The sequence below is a fragment of the Carica papaya genome, chromosome 8, assembly GCF_054855325.1.
Source record: "Carica papaya isolate Zhongbai chromosome 8, ASM5485532v1, whole genome shotgun sequence".
NCBI lineage: Eukaryota > Viridiplantae > Streptophyta > Magnoliopsida > Brassicales > Caricaceae > Carica > Carica papaya.
Window position 1 is genome coordinate 3,764,408 of NC_142316.1, and position 20,992 is coordinate 3,785,399.

Here is a 20,992-nt window from a genome sequence, read left to right on the forward strand (position 1 = left end):
AACCCTAATCCTAGCCACGAGACCCCCTCGCCGAAGAAGAAGACCCGGCTGCCGGAAGGACACCACCGCCACTCGCCACCGCACCGGAGTTTTTTCCGACTGCCAAAAAAAGGTAAAAAATTTCTTTTTGCTCGAAATTCAATTTTAAGCACACCCATGGCCAAATCGGAGCAAAAAAAATCGGTTAATACGTCAAAAACACCGGCAAAGCCCGACGGCCCCACCGTAGAGAATTTCACAAAACGTCTCCAATAAGACCTTTCCCGATTCCCGTTATGTGTAATTTTTCTACCGTTGTTCGTATCCTTCTCTACAGGTTGACTGGAGCAAAACACCGAACTGCAACATGAGCTGGAGGAGCAGCCGCATCGGAGAGCCCCGCCACTAGTGAGTTTCGATTTTTTGTATTTTTTTTGCTAACTGAGGTCCTTTAACGTGTTTTCTCACAGGGATCAATCTAGAATCAGTCAAAAACGGTCGAGAACAGCCAACCCAAGGCGGACCGCTGCCGTGGGCAGCGGCATCGTCGCTGGAGCACGACGAAGCCGCCGTGCTGGAATTCTGAAATTGGCCAAGTAGGCCCCGAGACTTATTTTGGATTTGTTTGAGACATTTATAGGTACTATTAGTACGTTTTAATTTCCAAAGAAAAATTCAGAGAACCTGGGAATCGCCCATAGGCGCAGTCAAACAGTTTAGCTTTTCAGCCATCAAATCGAGTGAGGATCTTTCACTTTATTCCCTATCATAAAACTGAAGTCTAAATAAATAATAATACAATATTTGTGTGAATTTAAAAAATGTGCATAATTAATTACGGATTGCTAATGGAGCCATAACTGAAAATTCTATACTGTTGCTTTGTTGATTGTTTTACAATTCAAATGCATGTTAGTGCCTTATTAATTGATTTTATGGCTTTGGATGCATGTATTGTTGTTTTACGTGTTTATGGTTGAATTGAAAAAATTGAGGTTAAAAGTAAACGAAAAATTGTGTGATAAAATGAATAGATGAAATGACAGCCTTACTGGATATCTTGGGAGATGATGGACGGACTGGAGACATAAGGAACCCTACCGTGAATGTTTTTTCATATCGGACGGGATATGAAGATTTGATAAATTAGCGCTCATACCAGATGGGGTATGGGAACAATCCGCTTCACCCTCATAGCGGACGGGGTATTAACGTTTAGTAAATTGGCGCTCATACCGGACGGGTATGGGGACGACCCGTAATTGAGAATATTAAATAAAAGAGTTCACATATAGCAAATATATCCCTATAAACCCCCATGGATACCAACAGACTGGTAAAAAGAGTGATAGTTATTATTTGATTTTGTAACACCCATTAATTTTATTATTATTATTATTAATTTTTAATTTATTTAATTTAGTTTATTTTGTAATTATTGAAATTTTAATTGATTAATTTAATTTAATTTAATTTAATAAAAATAATAATAATGATAAAATTGGGTAAAAATATTATTTGGATTTAATTGAAATTGATTTTGGGAAAAATGGGTGAAAATTTGGATTATGGGGGTATTTTTGAAAAGAAAATCGGAAACCGGAGGTCAAAACGTAATTTAGAAAAATTGTGCTACATCAGCACCACGTCAGCAGCCACGTCAGCGGCCCGGTCAGCAGCCCCGACCAACCAGGACGCGCTGCGTGGCAAGGACAGCTGGCCAGGGGACGGGCCACGAGGATGATCCGCGTGCGCGCGATCGGACGGCCCAGATCTGTTCCCGCGCGCACGGACGACCCAGATTCACGCGCATGGATTATGGGGGTATTTTTGAAAAGAAAATCGGAAACCGGAGGTCAAAACGTAATTTAGAAAAATTGTGCCACATCAGCACCACGTCAGCAGCCACGTCAGCGGCCCGGTCAGCAGCCCCGACCAACCAGGACGCGCTGCGTGGCAAGGACAGCTGGCCAGGGGACGGGCCACGAGGATGATCCGCGTGCGCGCGATCGGACGGCCCAGATCTGTTCCCGCGCGCACGGACGACCCAGATTCACGCGCATGGACGGCCTAAATTCACGCGTACGGACGGCCCAGATTCAATCTTGATGGACGGTCAAGATTAAAAGGCGAAGGGTATAAATACCCCCACCCACACCTGACCAAAGAAACCCTAGCCGCCAGTGCTCGCCGGAGAAGAAGAAGCAGTCGCCGGAGGAGCCGGCCGCCGCCACCCGCCGCCGCACCAGGGAAGTTTCCGACCGCCGATCGAGGTAATTTTTCTCCCCTTGCTCGTTTTTCGACCCCGAGTCCGCCTATGCCCAAACCGGAGCCAAACCACCGGCCAAACGGTCGAAAAACTCAGCCGAAACCCAGCGGCGCTGCCGCGCCCCTCCTCGGTTTTTGCCTCCGATGAGGCCCTTCCCGGCCTCTGTTTGATGCAAATTTTATACCACTGTGATCACCGTTCTTTTCTCTACAGGTTGATCAGAGCCAAACATCAAAACGTGACTCACGCCGGAGGAGCCGCTGCACCCGAGAGCACCGCCGCCAGTAAGTTTCAGTTTTTCGTGATTTTTCGGCCCACCGAGGGCCCTAGGGTTGTACTATCGCAGGGACCGATGCAAGCGTGGCTGAATTCGGCCTAAAACGGTCGAAAACGATCAACCCGAGGCGAATCGCCGCCGCCGTCGCCGGAGCACGACGAAGCCGCTGTGCCGGAATTGCGATATTGGCTGAAAGGGGCCCTGGGTCTAATTTGAGATTTTTTGGGACACGTGCAGGTACTAGTAGTGTGTTTCAGTTCCCCGAGAAAAATTCAGAAAAAATTAGGGACAGCCTGTAGGCGCACTGTAGAGACGTATTCAGACCCCGAAACAAGTAAGGACCCCTCACCCTATTTCCTATCACGGTATTAAAGTTCAATAAATGATAAAACGGTATTTCATGAATCAATAGATGTGTGAAATTGTTTAAGGTCGCTAATGGAGCTCGAGTCTGGTGTGTTTGTCGGTCAGCTGTTGTTTGTCCTATTTTACAGTTTTAAATGCAGTATGAGATCTGATGTTTTCATTTCATAGTTTCGTGTGTATATTTCACTGTTTTATTGATTATGGGTTGAATGACTGAGAACCCGATGTTGTGTGTTGTCTTGTTTGGCATAAATTACTGGTTTGCCTGTTTGTGTGTGATTTGATGATGCTGACTGAGGAAAAATGGAATAAAAGGTTACGTAAATTGATAATTGGATAATGTAGTCAGCCTGACTAGATATCCTGGGAGATGGTGGACGGACCGGGTCCGTAGGGAACCCTACCAGGATTGTGGTCTCTCATACTAGACGGGGTATGAAGACTTTATGTGTTTTGGCGCCCATAACGGACGGGGTATGGGGACGGCCCGTTTCACCCTCATACCGGACGGGGTATTGAGGTTTATGGTTTTGGCGCCCATACCGGACGGGGTATGGGGACGGCCCTGGAATCTGATTACAAATGTTAAGGGTTCACGAGTAGCGGGACCCCTATGGATCCCCATGGATACTAGTAGGCTGGTAAATGAGGAAAAATATATTGTGTAATGATTGAAATGCAAAGACGTGGTAAGTATTATGTTATACAGTTTATATGATTTCATGATGATGATAATGTTATTGCTTTCGTATGTTGTTTTATGAACTTCACCGAGATAAGTGGACAGTAAAGGATTTTATTATTGATAAAAGAATTTGTTATAAATTATGCTCCATTGGTCTTTTTGTGTTTTCTACCAACCTTTACCTCCGTGGCGGTGAGATAGTATGATGTCTTTACTGGGCTGGTGTAGCTCATTCCTTATTTAACCATTTCAGATCAGGAGGACATTGTTCCCGAACTCGTTCTGTAGGAAGACGGTGAAGGGGACGCCTAAAGACTCTGTAGTTATATTTATAGTTTTTATTTTCGAGTTTCTCTTTTAGTTAGTTTGTTCTTTTATATTTTGAGCACGTTTTTGGTTTTAGTGTAAGGGATGTTAATCAAAATTTTTATCACGCTTCCGCATTTGACATTTTTAATATATATATTTAATTTAAATTTCCGGGGCTATTACAAATTTATTGATGATGAATATAGATTTATAATATGTGTTATGTTTGCTGATTATATATGAAATCATGATTTGTATAATATTATTGTCTGTATAGACTGTTTTTATAAATCTCATTACGGTAAGTGAATGGTAAATCAAACAGTTCCTCAATGCCACTCATTTCAAGAGAATCAATAGGTTCGGCAAGAAGGGGAAATTGAATCCCTGATTTATTACACCATTTGAAATCTTAAACAGAATTGGTATTGCTGCCTACAGACTAGCATTACCTCTAGAACTTTTCAAGGTCCATAATATGTTTTATGTGTCCATGCTACGTAAGTATTAACCAGACCCCTCTCACATCTTGGCCCACGAGCCTCTTTCACTCCAGGTGGATCTGTCATATGAAGAAGTACTGGTCGACATTATGGACCAAAAGAGCAGATTACTCCGCAACCGAGAAATTTCTTTTGTTAAGGTCTTATGGCAGAACAACACATCAAGAGAGGCAACATGAGAGGGAGAATCAGACTTCAGAGTCAAATATTCCCACCTGTTTGATTTAGAGTAAGAGAGACAAATTTAAGGGACCAAATTTCTTTTAAAAGGGCGAGAGTTATAACACCCTAAATTAATTTTTTTGTAATTTAGGGTTTAATTATAAATATAAATTCTTAATTTTTCAATTTTTTAATTTTAATTTAGAGTAAAAATAAAGTAAAATTGATAGATGATTTAATTGAAAATAATTTTGGGAAAAATATGTAAAAATTTGGATTATGTGGATGTTTTTGAAAAAAAAATCAGAAAACATGGGTCAAAATATAATTTAGAGAAGTTTTGCAACGTCAGAAGCTCAGTCAGCAGGCCTGATAAATCAGGACGCGCCGCGTGGCAGCGGACGCTGACGCGATGCCACGCGGGAGGGCATGCAGGTGATTCGTGTGCCCGCGATCCAACAGCCTAAATCCGTTGCCGCGCGCACGGACGGCCCAGATGTGTTTCCTCCCAAACGCGATTGGACGGTCAGATTTGAACGTGATCGGATGGCCCATAGTGGATCCCGATGGACGATCCAGATTGAATCGCGATGAACGGCCCAAATTCATTCTCTATTTAATCGCGGTTAGACGGTCCAGATCAAACGCGATGGACGGTCCAAATTAAACGCGATGGACAACCTAGATCAAAAGCAGACGGATATAAATAACCCCCATCCACACCAAACCCTAACCCTAGCCGCCACACCCCCCTCGCCGGAGAAGAAAACCTGGCCGCCGAAAGGACACTGCCACTACTCGCCGCGGCACCGGAGCTTTTTTCGACTACCAAAAAAGGTAAAAAAAAAATTTTTTGCTTGACATTCAATTTAAGCACACCCATGGCCAAATTGGAGTAAAAAGATTAGCCAATTGGTCGAAACACGTCGGCGAAGCCCAACAGCACCGCTATGGGAAATTTCACAAAATGCCTCCGATGAGGCCCTTCCCGATTCCCGTTATGTGTAATTTTTTTACCATTATGATCACCGTATCCTTCTCTACAAGTTGACCAGAGCAAAATACCCAACTGCAACGTGAGCCGAAGGAGCCGTCGCACCAGAGAGCCCCACTACTGGTGAGTTTCGATTTTTTTTGGGGCCAATCTAGGCTCTTTAACGTATTTTCTCCTAGGGATCGATCCAGAATCGACCGAAAATAATCAAAAATAGCCAACCTGAGGCGGACCGCAGCCACAGGCGGCGGCACCGTCGCTGGAGCACGGCGAAGCCGCTGTGCTAGAATTTCAAAATTGGTCAAATGGGTCCGAGGACTGATTTTGGGTTTGTTTGGGACATTTGTAGGTACTATTAGTGCGTTTTAATTTTTGAAGAAAAATTCAAGAAATCCAAGAATCACCCGTATGTGCAGTCAAGCAACTTAACTTTTTGGCATCAAATCAAGTAAGAATTCATCACCCTATTCCCTATCATAAAATTGAAGTGTAAATAAATAATAATACAATATTTATGTGAATTTAAAAAATGTACATAATTAATTACGGATTGTTAATGGAGCCATAACTGGAATTCTCTACTATTGCTTTGTTAATTATTTTACAGTTCAAATGCATGTTAGTACCTTATTAATTGATTTTATGATTTTGGATGCATGTATTGTTATTTTACGTGTTTACGGTTGAATTGAAAAAATAGAGGTTAAAGCTAAATAAAAAAATTGTGTAATGAAATGAATAGATGAAACGACAGCCTTACTAGATATCCTAGGAGATGATGGACAGACCGGAGACATAGAGAACCCTACCGTGAACGTTGTCTCATACCGGACGGGGTATGGAGATTTGGTAAATTGACGCTCATACCGAACGGGGGTATGGGGACGACCCACTTCACCATCATACCGGACGGAGTATTGAGGTTTGGTAAATTAGTGCTTATACCGGACGAGGTATGGGGACGATCCGTAATTAAGAATGTTAAATGAAAGGATTCACGTGTAGCGGAGACATCCATATGAACTGCCATGGATACCAGCAGGCTGGTAAAAAGAGTGATAGTTATTATTTAATTTATTGATGATGAATATAGATTTATAATATGTGTTATGATTGCTGATTATACATGCAATCATGATCTGTATAATATTATTGTCTGTATAAATTATTTTTATAAATTTCATTACGGTAAGTGAACGGTAAATAATTTTTATGATTAATAAATGAGTTGCTAAATTTAATGCTCTATTAGTATTTTTTTTTATTTTATACTAATTTTTACTTCCGTGTCAGTAATATAATGTGATATCCTTACATGGTTAGTATAGCTTATTTTTTATTTAACTATTTTAAATTAAGATGATCAAGTTACAGAGCCCAATCCGCAAGATGATTGCGAGTAAATATTAGGTTTCTTTATTTTTTGTTTATTTCTTTATTTCTTGTGTTTTTTCAAAATGGTGAATTTCGTAACACCGTTTGGTATTTTTAGTTATTTGTGTAAGGAATGTAAACCCTAAATTTTTATTACGCTTTTGTACTTTAATTATCTTTTAGAGAGGATTTGGAAGTTTCAAACCCACTCTGGTTCCACATATATATATATATATATAATGTCTTATTATAATTTTGTATACAAAATATCTCTTATTCCAATACAACTAAGCAAATCACATTAATTATATGGAAAAAAATTTATCTTATCTCTTAAGAAAAATTAATTTTCTGTAACAAAAATATGATAAAATAACATTTATTTTAAATTTATTGAAACTTTAGCTATGTTACTAGTTCAATTTTTAGAAACTTAATTTTTGAGATTTATCTATATTGTATTGCATATCACATAAATTCATTCAATTAGGTGTTAAATTGGTACATAAAATATATATAAGTTAAAGATTATAAAATTTTTTTACTTATAAGAAGAGATAAATTTATGTTTTAAGTTTTTATTTTTTATAAGAAAAAATATTAATATAATAATATTTTATTTATAAACATTAATCAGATTAAAATTCGATCATATCATATGAATAATAGAATAAAAATGAGATTTAGATCCGAATTTCAAACTAAAATATATTAAAATTTTATCTTTTAATATATGTTAATTATAAAATTGATATGATTTTCATTTTACCTCGCACCGAAAGATTATCCCTTCTCCCTTCTCGATACAACGACATTTTGCATCACCTTTTTAAGAGGCCTTTGTTTCAATGAAGTGAATTTCCAATCGAAGCACATGAGAAATAAAAAAAATTAACAATATTAAGTGTTATGTGTAAAAAAATAATAAATAAAATATTACATATTGTCAAATTTAATATATAAATATAATTATTAATGCTTTTAATAAAATATTAAAGAAAAGAATTAAATTACATATTTTTTAAAAAGTATAAAAATTAATTTATCTAAAGAGATTCGAACAAGGTTAAGTATCATGGGGGACCAAATTTGCCATATACATATATATTTTCTCTTGTCTCTTCCCTTCATTTTCAAAATAGTTTCTTTTCATTCCCAGTAATGAATAGTTCCATACAACTACGAAAGGTCACCTTTTTTCTTTTTTCTTCTTCACTTTTATGCTTGTTCCAAGTATTCGAATTTAATCGTTACCCTTTTAAATTCTCCCTTTCTTTTTCCTGGGTTTATAAGAAAAAGGATGTCTTGATCGTTTTGGGTGGTCTTTAAACAGTTTTTCTGTGGTTGCAGCTTTGAGGATGAGGAGGTATCTATCTAAAATCGCTGACTGGCACGTCGGTTTCAGGAATCTCAATTTCTTCTTGGTATATTTGTTTTATCAGTAATTTAATTTATTTAGTTTTGCATTTCTTATGTTGGGTTTTCTGCTTTTAAATTATTTGCGGTTGACTGATATTCAAAGATTATATTCATTTATTTCCTGCTGTAATTTCCTTTTTTCTCCTTTGTCTACGTTAGGATTAGGAAGGTCACATATGTTTTGTTTATGAATCTCTTCTCTTTGGATTTTGTTTTTGGTAGTATTATATTGTAACCATCTAGTAGACACAACTCAAACCTTACAATATGTTTGGAACAAATGAATTTCACAAGACTGTGAAGTTCATTTGTAACTCCATATTTTTATGTTCAGAATATGAAGATGCGAAGCTGCAAATTCATTCTACGCCTTTCTTATGGCATAATTCAGTCTAAACATAGCCTTCATATTGATATTTATAGTATTAATAGAGTCTGAATTTTCCAAACACATTATAGTATTAATGCCAAATTCAGTGTGCTGCCTGGATGATTTTGCTGTTGCCCTGTCCCTGGTGTTCTGCTTGAAACTCAAGCACATATTATGTTGGTGACATTCTTAAGGATACTTCATTTTTGTGTTTGCATAACAGGTCAATTCTGAAGTTGGGTCCTGCTTGGTATCCAAAAGTGGTTCAGGTGAAGGTTTATCTGGTGGTTATCTGGCTGGAGCTCTGGGTAAGACTTATGCAACTTCTTGTGCCAAGTTGTCTGAAGATCAGCTGAAAGACAATACACCTGTCTCTGATATGTTAATTGATTCATTTGGACGGATGCACAGTTACCTGAGGATATCATTGACAGAACGTTGCAATTTACGGTGTCAGTACTGCATGCCGGCTGAGGGAGTGGAGCTTACTCCTAACCCACAACTGCTTTCACAAGCTGAAATTGTCCATTTGGCTAATCTCTTTGTTACTTCTGGGGTCAACAAAATTCGTTTAACTGGTGGTGAGCCAACTATTCGGAAGGATATCGAGGAAATTTGTTTGCAGCTGTCCAACTTGAAAGGACTTAAAACACTGGCAATGACCACCAATGGGATTGCTCTTGCAAGAAAACTTCCAAGGCTGAAAGAATGTGGCCTTACTTCCATAAATATTAGTTTAGATACTTTGGTCCCTGCAAAATTTGAATTTCTTACAAGGCGTAAAGGACATGAAAAGGTTATGAACTCTATCGATGCAGCTATAGCCCTCGGATACAATCCTGTCAAAGTATGGATGCACTTCATTATTTCATGCTTTTCGTCTCTTTTCCCATCTTCCCAACTGCACAATGAGACCTAAAGAAGACCTTAAACAATTATTTATCTCCTTCCTAACTGTTGAGTTTAGTTTTTCTTAGTTTAGCTTTTTGTGGTACAAAGCTAACATTTACATATGCTTTTGTTGCTTTTAGGTGAACTGTGTTGTGATGCGTGGATTTAATGATGATGAGATCTGTGATTTTGTGGACTTGACACGGGAAAAGCCAATTAATGTTCGGTTCATTGAGTTTATGCCCTTTGATGGAAATGTTTGGAATGTGAAGAAACTTGTGTCTTACTCAGAAATGTTCCATATAGTGGTAAGGTACAACTCTTGCCGGTAACCTTGTGTCAACAATTCTGAACAACCCTTCATATGTTCCCTCACCTGCTCATTGTGCTAAACAGGTAAAGAAATTTTCAGACTTAAAGAGACTGCAGGATCACCCAACTGACACCGCCAAGAATTTCAAGATAGATGGGCATTGTGGTACTGTATCTTTCATTACATCAATGACTGAGCATTTTTGTGCGGGTTGCAATAGATTAAGACTTCTGGCTGATGGAAACTTTAAAGTTTGCCTCTTTGGCCCTTCTGAGGTGAACTACATTTTTTTTTCTTTTTCCAGTTATTTTGTGCTTGTACTTGTATTTAGTGTACAATTGTCTATAAGTTGGTTTTATCAGCTACTTCATAGAGAAATTGTGGTTGGAAATTATTGCCTCTTGTTTTAGCTATCTGCATATCATGCTTTGGCTTAAGCTATATTGCCTTTGGGAAAGATTTTTTTTTTCTTTGAAAAAGTCCATTCTGCTTACAAAACCAAACATATATTCAAGAAAAACTTGTGCAGTCATTCTGCTCCTGATGCAAAAATGTTCATTATTCGGATTTATTAACTGCTTGTTGCCGGAAGTCCTAAGAGCTTTAATCTCCTAGTGGGAACTTTTTTGAAACTTGGCCTCCCAACATTTTGGTGTCAGCTGCCAAATACCACAGCGTTCTTTTTTCATGATCTAACAAGTACTTTTAGTGATTTCCTTTTGGCTGTTGACTACTACAACTATTTTTTCCTTTATGTTTATGTTTCTTCTGTTTATCACTAGTTCTGTTTCATGGCATGGTTGATCTTTTTATCACTTTATGTTATTATCTCCTCTGGGTTTTGACATGTGAGAATTATTTAATTTGCAGTTCTTCATCATGGTATATTTCATCTTTTTGTCCCATTTAATGCTTCTAACCATAACAATAGACCCTCTCAAAGTTGCTCATAAAAAAATTGTGCTTCATCTCAGTTAATTGGGGCTGACTGATTACAGTTTTGGTTTGCTGATACTTCTGTAGATCATGCCCTTAGGAAATTTCTCATGGCTCCACCCGGGGCCTTTAGAATTTCACTGCTGCTATTGCTTCATTGATTTTAAGATGGAAAAGCTACGCGCTCTTTTACATACTTGCCCAATGGACAGAAGATCTCTTTAACAAATGAAAAAAAGCAAGAGAAGAGTAAATAAGATGGTGTTCATTTTCTCTCATTGGGAAAAAGAAAAACTTAATGAACTTCTTTGTGAGTAATTATAGCTGATGACTCTTTTCAGAGGAAAACATAAAAAATGATAACAGTGCACCAAGGGAGTGTAACCCATGTACAAAAGAAATCATAACTGATGATATGGAAATTTTCTTCATCACAAGACAAAATGAGTATTTTTTTGGATAAGAGGACACAGGAGTTTTATACTACAATAGAAGCAGGAATGATTGGTTTTTTAAAAAATGTAGAAAGAAGATATCAACTAACTTTACCAAAATGATATTACATTATTCGGCAGTTCTAAACATTCAAATACAAAGCTTTGTTTCACTGGTTCATTCACCATGTAGCTCCTTTGCATGCCTGAAATAGATTGAAGCAACTATATGAGACAACAATGAGTGAAAGAAAATTACTGATTGCTAGCCTTGGTAAGGTCAATCTTAAATTAATGTTTGTATAGGATTTCGCTTATGTTCTTTGCCTTTGGTTGCACAAAGCAGAACTATCAACAATGTCTTCATTCTTATAAAGTTGTTTTCTTGACAGGTTAGCCTAAGAGATCCACTCCGTTGTGGTGCTGATGATCAGGGGCTTAGGGAAATAATTGGAGCTGCGGTATGCAGTTTAAAATTTTTTCATGATGGATTTTGCTACCTATACTTATTTATTATTATTATTATTTCTTTAATTTTTGGAATTCTAGTATTTCTGTAAGTTACACGGGTTATAATTTAATCTCTGAGAAGATTACTCTAGGTTTTCAGATAACAGGCAGTTTGTCAACTAGATAATGGACATAGTAACATTAATTTGTTTTTACTAAATCATTGTATGATAATGTAACTATAATCATCCTCTTGAGCTTTCAAATTTTTTTTTGAATTTTTCCTGAAAATGTCATTTTATTCTTTTTCTTCTTGGTTTCTTCAGGTCAAGAGGAAAAAGGCTTCACATGCTGGAATGTTTGACATTGCAAAGACGGCAAATAGACCTATGATACATATCGGTGGCTAAAGGTTGGTGCTTTCAAGTTCTTAGCTCATGTGCGTACTCTTCCAGACATTGTCTGTAGAATGCTGTTCGAATTGTTTATTTCAACTATAGGAATGATGGAAGAGTTGCTTCTAAGAAAAATATGGTATCAGCATATTTAAAGATAGGTTGAGACTTGCACCATGTCTGTGCTAAATGGTTTTGCCTTCTTAGTTTTTGATAATTTTCTCTGGATATAATGATCATGAAGGAATTTATTAGAGACCATTTCGAGGGAGTGCCAATCCATATTTAGAAAGGAGGGTGTATACAAAATTTTTATCTGGAAAAGGTCTAGAGGAATAAACAACTCTGGATAAAATATCAAAGAGCATTGCATTTTGCACATATTCTGGCTCCAGTTAAAATAAAAAGGGAAAATTATCAGTGATAGTTCGCTAATATGATGGTTTTGTTATAGTACTTACCATTTGAAAGCCATGTTATAAATTATTTGTGGTTTACTGTGCTTGGAGCTTCTTTGCATATTGGAATGTTTATTGTGTAAACATTGCAAAATGAAGGTGCCTTGATGATATTAAAACAATCTGGATATTTTGGCATGTACCTTTTTTAGTCGCAAAAGAAGTAAATTTTTTACAAGGCACTTAAGGGTGTCACTGGTGTATGGTTATAAATAAGTTGTCTTTGTTCACTTCATAAGAGATCAACTACATCATAAGTATAAACCATCTATTAATTAGATGGTTAATACTTCTATTGCTCTTTCTGAGTCCGAGCCTGGGCTGTGCACTCTTTATCATAGGATAACTGATAAAAGAAGAAAACTATATCTATGATTTCTCCTTTTTTGGGAACTGTAATCATTAAGCCCCAAAAGATAGACCTAGCCAAAGATCTTGGAATTTTTAGGAGGAAGATTCAGCACCTTTCAGGTGTTCTCAAATTGTGAAGATTTAACACCTCACGATATTCACCTAAAGCTGTTTTGCCATTTATTGTGGTTCACTTGTGATTTCTTGAGAATCTAGAATATGATCCCTTCTTCCATTTAAATTGTCATTCTTGATATTGTTTTTGAGGTCAGCCATGTTTGGTATTTAAGCCAAGGGATCTTCTTTCTCCATGGTAGTAATTTGAGGTAGGATTAACCCGCATGGATTGAACCTTTCCCCTATACTGAATGGATGAATGCCCGGTGAGCCAAAAGAACTTAAAAGTGTGGGATATTGACACCGAGTGTTGTTTCCTACCAGGTTCCATGGAGCTAACTTGCATCAGAAAGTACCATTCTCTTATACAGATGATGCTGTGGTATGTATACCGATTTACAGCCGGTTGCTTTTGAGCTCTGCTTGCAGTTTCTTTAATTGAATTAGAAGCTGTTGATGCAGTATATTAGCAGGGAATGCAAGACTTGGACAAGTTTACTATAGAAGAGTTTTTTTTCTTTCTGGATCCCCAAGTAAAGGATGTGATCAATGTCTTTACATGACACAATGACACAGATTATTACATTCTTGTAATTTATCTCTATCCTCAAGTTAATTTGAAATGAGAAATTAAATTATTCTAGAATATGCTTTCTTGTATCTTTGGTTGCTTTAACCACAGACAATGTCACTTTCAAGTTTCACCACCAGGTGAATAGCTTGAACAACAGGACATCAGACATTAACTTCACTGACTTGCACAGGTTTGTAGATGACTATAACATACATCTACATCTTTTATATATAGAATCTTTGCAGAAGTTATAGCTAGTGCCAGATTGATTGAGAATTGATGCAGGGAGTTCATCAAACCTGTTTTCTTGCTATAAAAGATTCTCCCTTTCTCATTTCTCTGTAGAAATTCAAGGAAATTGTTGCTGTTTTGCCCAGGAAAAAAAGTTCATCAAGTATGTTTTCTTGCTATAAAAGATTCTCCCTTTCTTTTCTGTGTGTAGAAATTCAAGGAAATTGTGGCTGTTTTGCCCAAAAAAAAAAAAAAAAGTTAATGAAATTTGTTTTGTTGCTACAAAAGATTCTCCCTTTCTCATCTCTCTGTAGAAATTCAAGGAAACTGTTATTTGCCCAAAAGGAAAAAAACAAGTTCAGTGTCTCCTTGTCCATAGAAATGCAGAAAACAAGTCGTCGTTGATAATGTAAAAAATTGTTTACTTGCCCAGAAGGATAAGGGAGAAGGAAAAAAAACAGAAATTGAGAGGATACGGCTGAAAGTATAATATATATATATATATAATTCAAGAACTTGTAATTTGTATCTTCTTGGACAAATGATAATGCAGTAAGCAACTACTTTTCTTTTTTTTTTTTTTCTACCTTGGACTGGAAGATAGAATATTTTTTTTTACCTTGGACTGGAAGATAGAAATTCATTATTTCATTGAAATAGGAACAATGGTTTTCCCATTTTGACTGATCAATTTGAGCTGACCTACCTACTAATTTGCAAGTCAATGTCGTCATGTACAATTAATATATATAAATAAATATATACACACACACACACATATAAAACAAGGCATAAGTATACTAATTAAGATAGACAAGCAAGTCCTGCAAGTAGCATCCAATAAGAAAAAGGCATAAGTATATATGAGAATTAATGAGAATTACATCAAAGACCAAACTAAAGTAGTAAATTTTTATAAACAAGGGAGATGTGTTCACCAGATATGATCTGCTAAAAAATGCAGAAGCTAGCCTAGTTACTCAGCCATCTGTAATACAAATTTGTAGAAACAAATTAATGCTGCAGTTGTATTGTCAGCATATATATATGTACCAGAAGTCAAAACCACATGAATAATTAAATTAAGCACACAGACAAACCCATAGATCAAGCCTGCAGAATCCCTTGAGGAGGAACATTATCGTGATCAATCATTCTTGTTTAGGCACTCATATGAAGGAAAATATATGTGGTGTAAACTAACCTTCCGACTGAAATAAATCCATGTAATTACTCTGAGAAGATTTCACAGGTATTGGTGAAGGAAATCCATCACTTAACTCTTGAATAAAACCATCCAAATCTATGAATCCATCAAAGAAATTACCACTTGATGAACTACTCCCATCATGACCACCTTCCCATGATCCATTATCATTTTCTTCCACCTTAAACAAACTGGGCACCTCATTAAAATTCAGCATGGAATCATGATGAACCCTACTTGAATATTCTTGAAAAGTGAAGCTGGAACTGGTCAAGTTTTTCGTGGGGATGACAGGCTGCTGCTTCAGCTTCTTTAGTTTCTTCTTGGACGGTGATGATGATGATGATGATCTTCTGCGATCTGCAGATGGTTTGCCAGTGAGTCTCTGAACAAGTTCTCGAAAGTTTTGGACGTCAGTCTTGATGATTTCTGGAGCAAAGATGTGGATGATGCGAATCTTTGGCTTCAATTTGGAGATGGCATGTGAATCTTTGTGCATGCCAAGCTTGGAAGAAACTTTACCGGTGCTGCCAGATTTTTCATTTGCTACAGCCTTGCTCAACAACTCTTCCATCAACTTCTATGTCTTGTAAAGAAAGAAACAAATTAATGGTGGGTGTGGTTTCAAATATCAGATGGAGATACATATATATATATAGGTACTTATATACGTATAAACTGGAATAGTGGGTTATATATCTATGCTGCAAATTTCAAATTGCATAGAGATAAAGAAGATAAGTAAAAGCTGTCTTTTGGATGGCAGTAGTGGCTGTATAAATTAATCATATATTCACTTGGCAAAGGTCAAATATATATAATATACACTTGCATATGTATACATATGTGTGTGAGTATGTATAGACAGCTACTTGTACTAAACAGGAGGGAGAGAGGATATAGGTATATATAAATAAAATAAACATATATACAGGTTGTTTCGTTGATATATTAGTGTAATTAACTTAAAATCCTGATTTAGTTTAATTACATAGTGGGCTTTAATTAATTGTCGGCACATAAGCCTTGGTTTAATTTAATTAATGCTGCCTTTTCTTCTATTTCAAAGATAGATGAATATTGAATATATAATTTGCAACTAAAATTAGATGTAGTTATAAAAAATCCACTAGATAATACATACATACATATATATTTTTCTTTTTTCACTTGACAATTAATATTAGCTAGAGAAGTATGCGCGCGCTGGAAATGATCAAACATGAATAGTTCAGACGAAGATAAAATCTAAAGAAGCTACTTTTTAATTTTGATTTTGTCAAGCAGATGGATACATAAAAGATGATCATCTCTCTCTTTCTCTCTGCAACTGCAAGCACATCATCACCCATGCGCATATATATGTATATATACACACATGTACGTCTTCATGCATGAGGTGGCCTTGCGATTTAGGTTAGAAAGGGTTTGAGCATGATGATGATGGAAGTCCATGTGGACATGGGAATCAATGTGTGTTGCAGAAAGATGAGATCTTCACTTGCAACCAACACTAGACAGTATGTTTGTGTGTGAGCTGACCCAGTAAGCCACGCATCCGTTCTGTTGATCATCAAGAATTTGTCAATGCATACTTGTACGGTATCATATGCATATATATATATATATATATGCATATATCTGTTTTCCATCAAAATGAATTAAAATCAAAATTCACTTCGTAATTTCAATCAGAATTTTGTAAAACGTACCCCAACTAACTACTTGGTTTCAAACATAAATTTGCATCTCACCCAATTATTTAATATTTCAAGTAAAAGCTATTATTTTCGAGTGATATTTTAATTCCAGATCAAAAAAAAAATATAATATTAAATTTTATATAAAAATTAAAATCATACATTATCAATAAAATTTGTAATTAGATGTCACATACTTTGATTATAAAAACTTTTTATTCCTTAAATATTATACAAGAATTATTTTATTTGGATTGGATGGTGTTTGGTACAATTTGAGTTAATGAATTTATTTATTTTCTTAAACAAAATTTTTGAGCACAAGTTGGATGTAATAAAAAAATATTTGACTTAAGTTTTTGATGTTCGGCTTATAATGTTTAATTCAATGAAAATAAAAACTTAATTCATTAATATCAGAAAATTAAAACTAATATTAATGCATAAACAATAAAATAAAATGTTTATTTTTCTACCTACGAAAAACAATCTTTAATTACTAATGCTCGACTGTCTCTATTTTTTCATAGATGTTATTAGAATTCTAGGTAATCTTCACATATTCAAATTCAAATCTGTTTATGATTTAACTCATCGTGAGAGAAAAAATGATAATATTTTTTTGGGTGTTATCAATTAATATATTAATAAAATCGTCATATTAAAATAAATATTATTATATTTTTAAATAAAAATAATATTATATAGAGATTAAATTTTCTAAATTAAAATAATTACAGAGATTTAAAAATTGGATCTAATTTTTTTTAAAAAAAAAAAATTGACTTAATTTGGCTAATGAGGAAGGGAGCAAAGATCATTTAATTGAGTTGACTTTAATATTATATAATATAACCTTTCTTTTTTTTGCATTGATTTTGGTTTTTTTTTAATGCTTTTGTACTTAAATGAATTGTGGTATGGTGGCATATATATATTATATTACATTATATATAAAAGTATATTAGATCAAGGTTGCAGTAGCTTGAGGTGAGGTACCCATCACGATTTTCAACTCCATAAATTTAATGATGAATTCTGAGCATGGATCAGAAAGAGATAATTAATTTAATTTAATTTAATTAAATATTTAATTACAAGAAAATTAGGATTTTTCCACTAATGTTTTAGATATATAGTATATATATACTTCTTCTTTAAGTAAACTAATTATTATATAGGAATTCAACTTCTTCTTCTTGATATTTAATTTTGCAACTAGTTGACATCCTACATATTTAAATTTTTTGTCATGTAAAAAATGTATATTATTTATAATTATCATAAACTTTGTAATGTATAAAATAATTTATATTATTTAGAGTTATCATAAACTTTATAATATATAAAATACAAATACAAAATAATAATTTCACTTTTATCTTTTTTTTTCTAAAATTCGACGTAAAAAATTCAATGTTTATAAATTTTAAACCTAGAAAATTTATGATATTTTATTTTTTTTGAATAAATCTACTTGTATGTTGTTGGCCTAAATTTTTAAAATTAACTTGGTATGATTTAAATAAGATTGTTAAATTTATATTTCAAACTAAGCAACTAAAATTATATATAACTAGTACGACTTTTAATACGAAAAAACAAATTTATATTGAGACACAAACGGGAATAGGGTAACAGTAAATTGAACAATTAATAGAATATTATAAATTGGACAAAATTACTATATATATATATAATTTGGTTAGGGTTATAAAAGAACATGTCTTGATGAGTCGATCCACTTACATGTCTTATTTTTATTGTTATATTGGGAGTTCGTTCAGATATTGCTTGATGTACAGAAGATAATAGATATGTTTTCAATTTCTGCTGAATCTTTTTCAATACTCGATATGTAACTTGATAAATAAATAATTTTTTATATATTTCAGAATACGGTTAACTAATATGTTAATTAATTAATTACGATAAATTAAATCAAGTTTTATTGTTTTTTCTTCTACAGTACTTCAATATGAAACAAGCATCAAAGAAATTCAAAAATTAATTTTCTTTTTATAAGGGTTAAAATTATTTATATTGACATCATTTTATAGGGTAGATTTCGAAAGATATGAAAGATCTTCATTCGAATCATACATACAACTTTCTTGTATACATCTTTCCATAAAATTTTATTTATATATTTGAGATTAAGTATAATACTTAATTTATTCACTTTAAATTGAGTATCAATTTTTTTTTACTAAAATTAGGTATCCATACAATTTATAATATAATGAGTTTATTGGACCAAGTGATCAATATAAATATTACAGTTATAGTGCACATACAATATTTGAAATGTCTCGACTCAACTTAAAAAGACCTCTACGATGATTATTTTCCTTCTACGTACGATAATCTACTTTCAACTTAATTTTAAAGGAATTACTTGTATAAAGAGAATTGACTTTAACAACAAATTATTTCAATCCCTTCTCTTTAAGCAAGCTTTAGGGAAAAGATTTATTGGTAATGAAGTAATTTTGTCAAATTTTTTGTTTGATTTTTTCTGCTATTTCTTTCACTTCAATTCTCTTGGGAAAAAAAAAATTTATCGATTTAAAATAACAAGGTAATAATATTGATGATCATCAGACTAGCTTGAGAACAAGTTTATCAAACTGTACCAGATAATTCTTATATGTAAATTCAATGCCAAACAGTGCAAGAAGAATTGTCTACATGTTCCCGCAATATATACACACACACACACACACATACATATATATTGGTAGTTGCAAAGTTTTGTAAGCAAACTACTGTGTCATTATTAAATTGAAATGTTTTTACAATTAAAGAACCATATATATAATAGAGAAAGAACGAACGCAGGGAAAAATGAAAGAATAATCAATCCTTACTTTTTCTAAAAATACAGTCTATATATATGTATTAGCTCGATGGTTGGGATGTGGGATCATGATTGATGACGAAGGCGTCTTATGGAGCCCGGAGAAGAAGAAGAAGATGATGACTTAGGAGAAGGCTCGGGATCAGCTGGTATATCCCTGAGAAGAGCGAGAATCCGACGAACACTTGCAGAGCGAGCAGTCCTGAAGCCGTTGCTGGATTTTGAAGATGAAAAGATGTTTGATGATTTTGAGAGGATGAGATACACCAGAGCTTGCACCATCACGAACATCCCCACTTTCATCAACATATCTCCCAAACCATTTTCCATTATCATCTTGAATTTCTCTCTGCGCCTTGAAAACCAAAACTTTTATGTATGTATATATATGGGTTTTCTGATATTGTTGGTTGGAGATGAAGGTAAGTACTTATAAGTATGTAATGAAGAAGATCTTGTAAGTGGTGAAAAGTTGATGATGGAATCTGGTTATTTATAGAGTAGAAGGAAGCAATCCAAGTTTGACCTGACCAGACAGCCGCCATAGCCATACATACTTATTAATTCTTCCAACTTTTCAGAAAAAGAAAAAAGAAAAGACAATTCCCAAACGTGTAATTAAAAAAAAAATAAACTAATGCATAAATTATTTATGAGCTTAGTTGGATCTTATCCTCTTCATGTTGATATAGATATATATAATATGACACGTGTAAAAATAATACAATATATATATATATGTATAACAAATATTATATCCTTTAGAACATCCGTGGTGGTCTTAAATTACCGGCTAAAGTATATGATGGGGAGCAATTATATACATGTATATTTATGTATATGGTTGATCAAAATATATACATATACACGTATTTGTATGTGTGTATGCATGTACGTGTATTGGGATTCCTCCGACCAGGCAAACCTTTTTAGTCAACTTTATACTTTTTTTGTCAACTTGAATAATTCTTGCACGTTACATATTTCTCATTTGCGCGTAGCTTTGGAATTTAGTTTTAACTTATATAATCTAATCTTCAAATTAAATTCCATTCATAAATTCAAATATTCAAAGATCATACTTACTAGCTCTATATCATATGTTGAATTTCTTCTTGAAAATCTCATATAATAAATAATTATAATAATTTATGTAAGTAAAGCTTTAAGTATTTAAAAATTAAATTTTTTTATTTATATATATTCATATGTAATACATTTTTCTTCATCTATTTATTTTAGAACTTTGTTTGTGTTAATAATATGTCGTTTTTTTTTTTTAAAAAAAAAAGGATTCACAATTTCATATATTAAAATTAATGGAAGTAATCATGCTTCACAAGAGAAGAACATTTTTGGTTTTTATTT

At 34.3% G+C, this 20,992-nt stretch overlaps 3 protein-coding genes across 5 annotated transcripts; 1 reads left to right on the forward strand and 2 right to left on the reverse strand.

Annotated features, from left to right (window-relative positions):
* Nucleotides 1–7,977: 7,977 nt before the first annotated feature.
* On the forward strand, nt 7,978–13,698 carry CNX2 (cofactor of nitrate reductase and xanthine dehydrogenase 2). 3 transcript variants are annotated; one of them, XR_015813938.1, is made up of 9 exons: nt 7,978–8,106; nt 8,269–8,342; nt 8,931–9,554; nt 9,739–9,906; nt 9,995–10,186; nt 11,674–11,742; nt 12,058–12,143; nt 13,377–13,434; nt 13,515–13,698. XR_015813938.1 is itself a non-coding variant. In XM_088209382.1 (8 exons), exons 2-7 carry the CDS (start codon nt 8,277–8,279, stop codon nt 12,139–12,141), a joined length of 1,203 nt encoding a protein of 400 aa, XP_088065508.1. In that variant the 5' UTR covers nt 7,978–8,106; nt 8,269–8,276; the 3' UTR covers nt 12,142–12,143; nt 13,377–13,698. The 3 variants fall into 3 exon arrangements, 2 of the variants coding, with proteins under 2 accessions (XP_088065508.1, XP_088065509.1); XM_088209382.1 differs by having other exon boundaries at nt 13,377–13,698; XM_088209383.1 differs by lacking the exon at nt 7,978–8,106 and having other exon boundaries at nt 8,134–8,342; nt 13,377–13,698.
* An 816-nt stretch (nt 13,699–14,514) lies between these two features.
* On the reverse strand, nt 14,515–16,103 carry LOC110806973 (VQ motif-containing protein 25-like). Its single transcript, XM_022031987.2, has one exon. The coding sequence runs from the start codon at nt 15,636–15,638 to the stop codon at nt 15,057–15,059; it is 582 nt and encodes a 193-aa protein (XP_021887679.1). The 5' UTR covers nt 15,639–16,103; the 3' UTR covers nt 14,515–15,056.
* A 3,413-nt stretch (nt 16,104–19,516) lies between these two features.
* Nucleotides 19,517–20,102, reverse strand: LOC110806997 (uncharacterized). The gene has a single exon (XM_022032013.2). It carries the CDS (start codon nt 19,958–19,960, stop codon nt 19,691–19,693), a length of 270 nt encoding a protein of 89 aa, XP_021887705.1. The 5' UTR covers nt 19,961–20,102; the 3' UTR covers nt 19,517–19,690.
* Nucleotides 20,103–20,992: the final 890 nt, after the last annotated feature.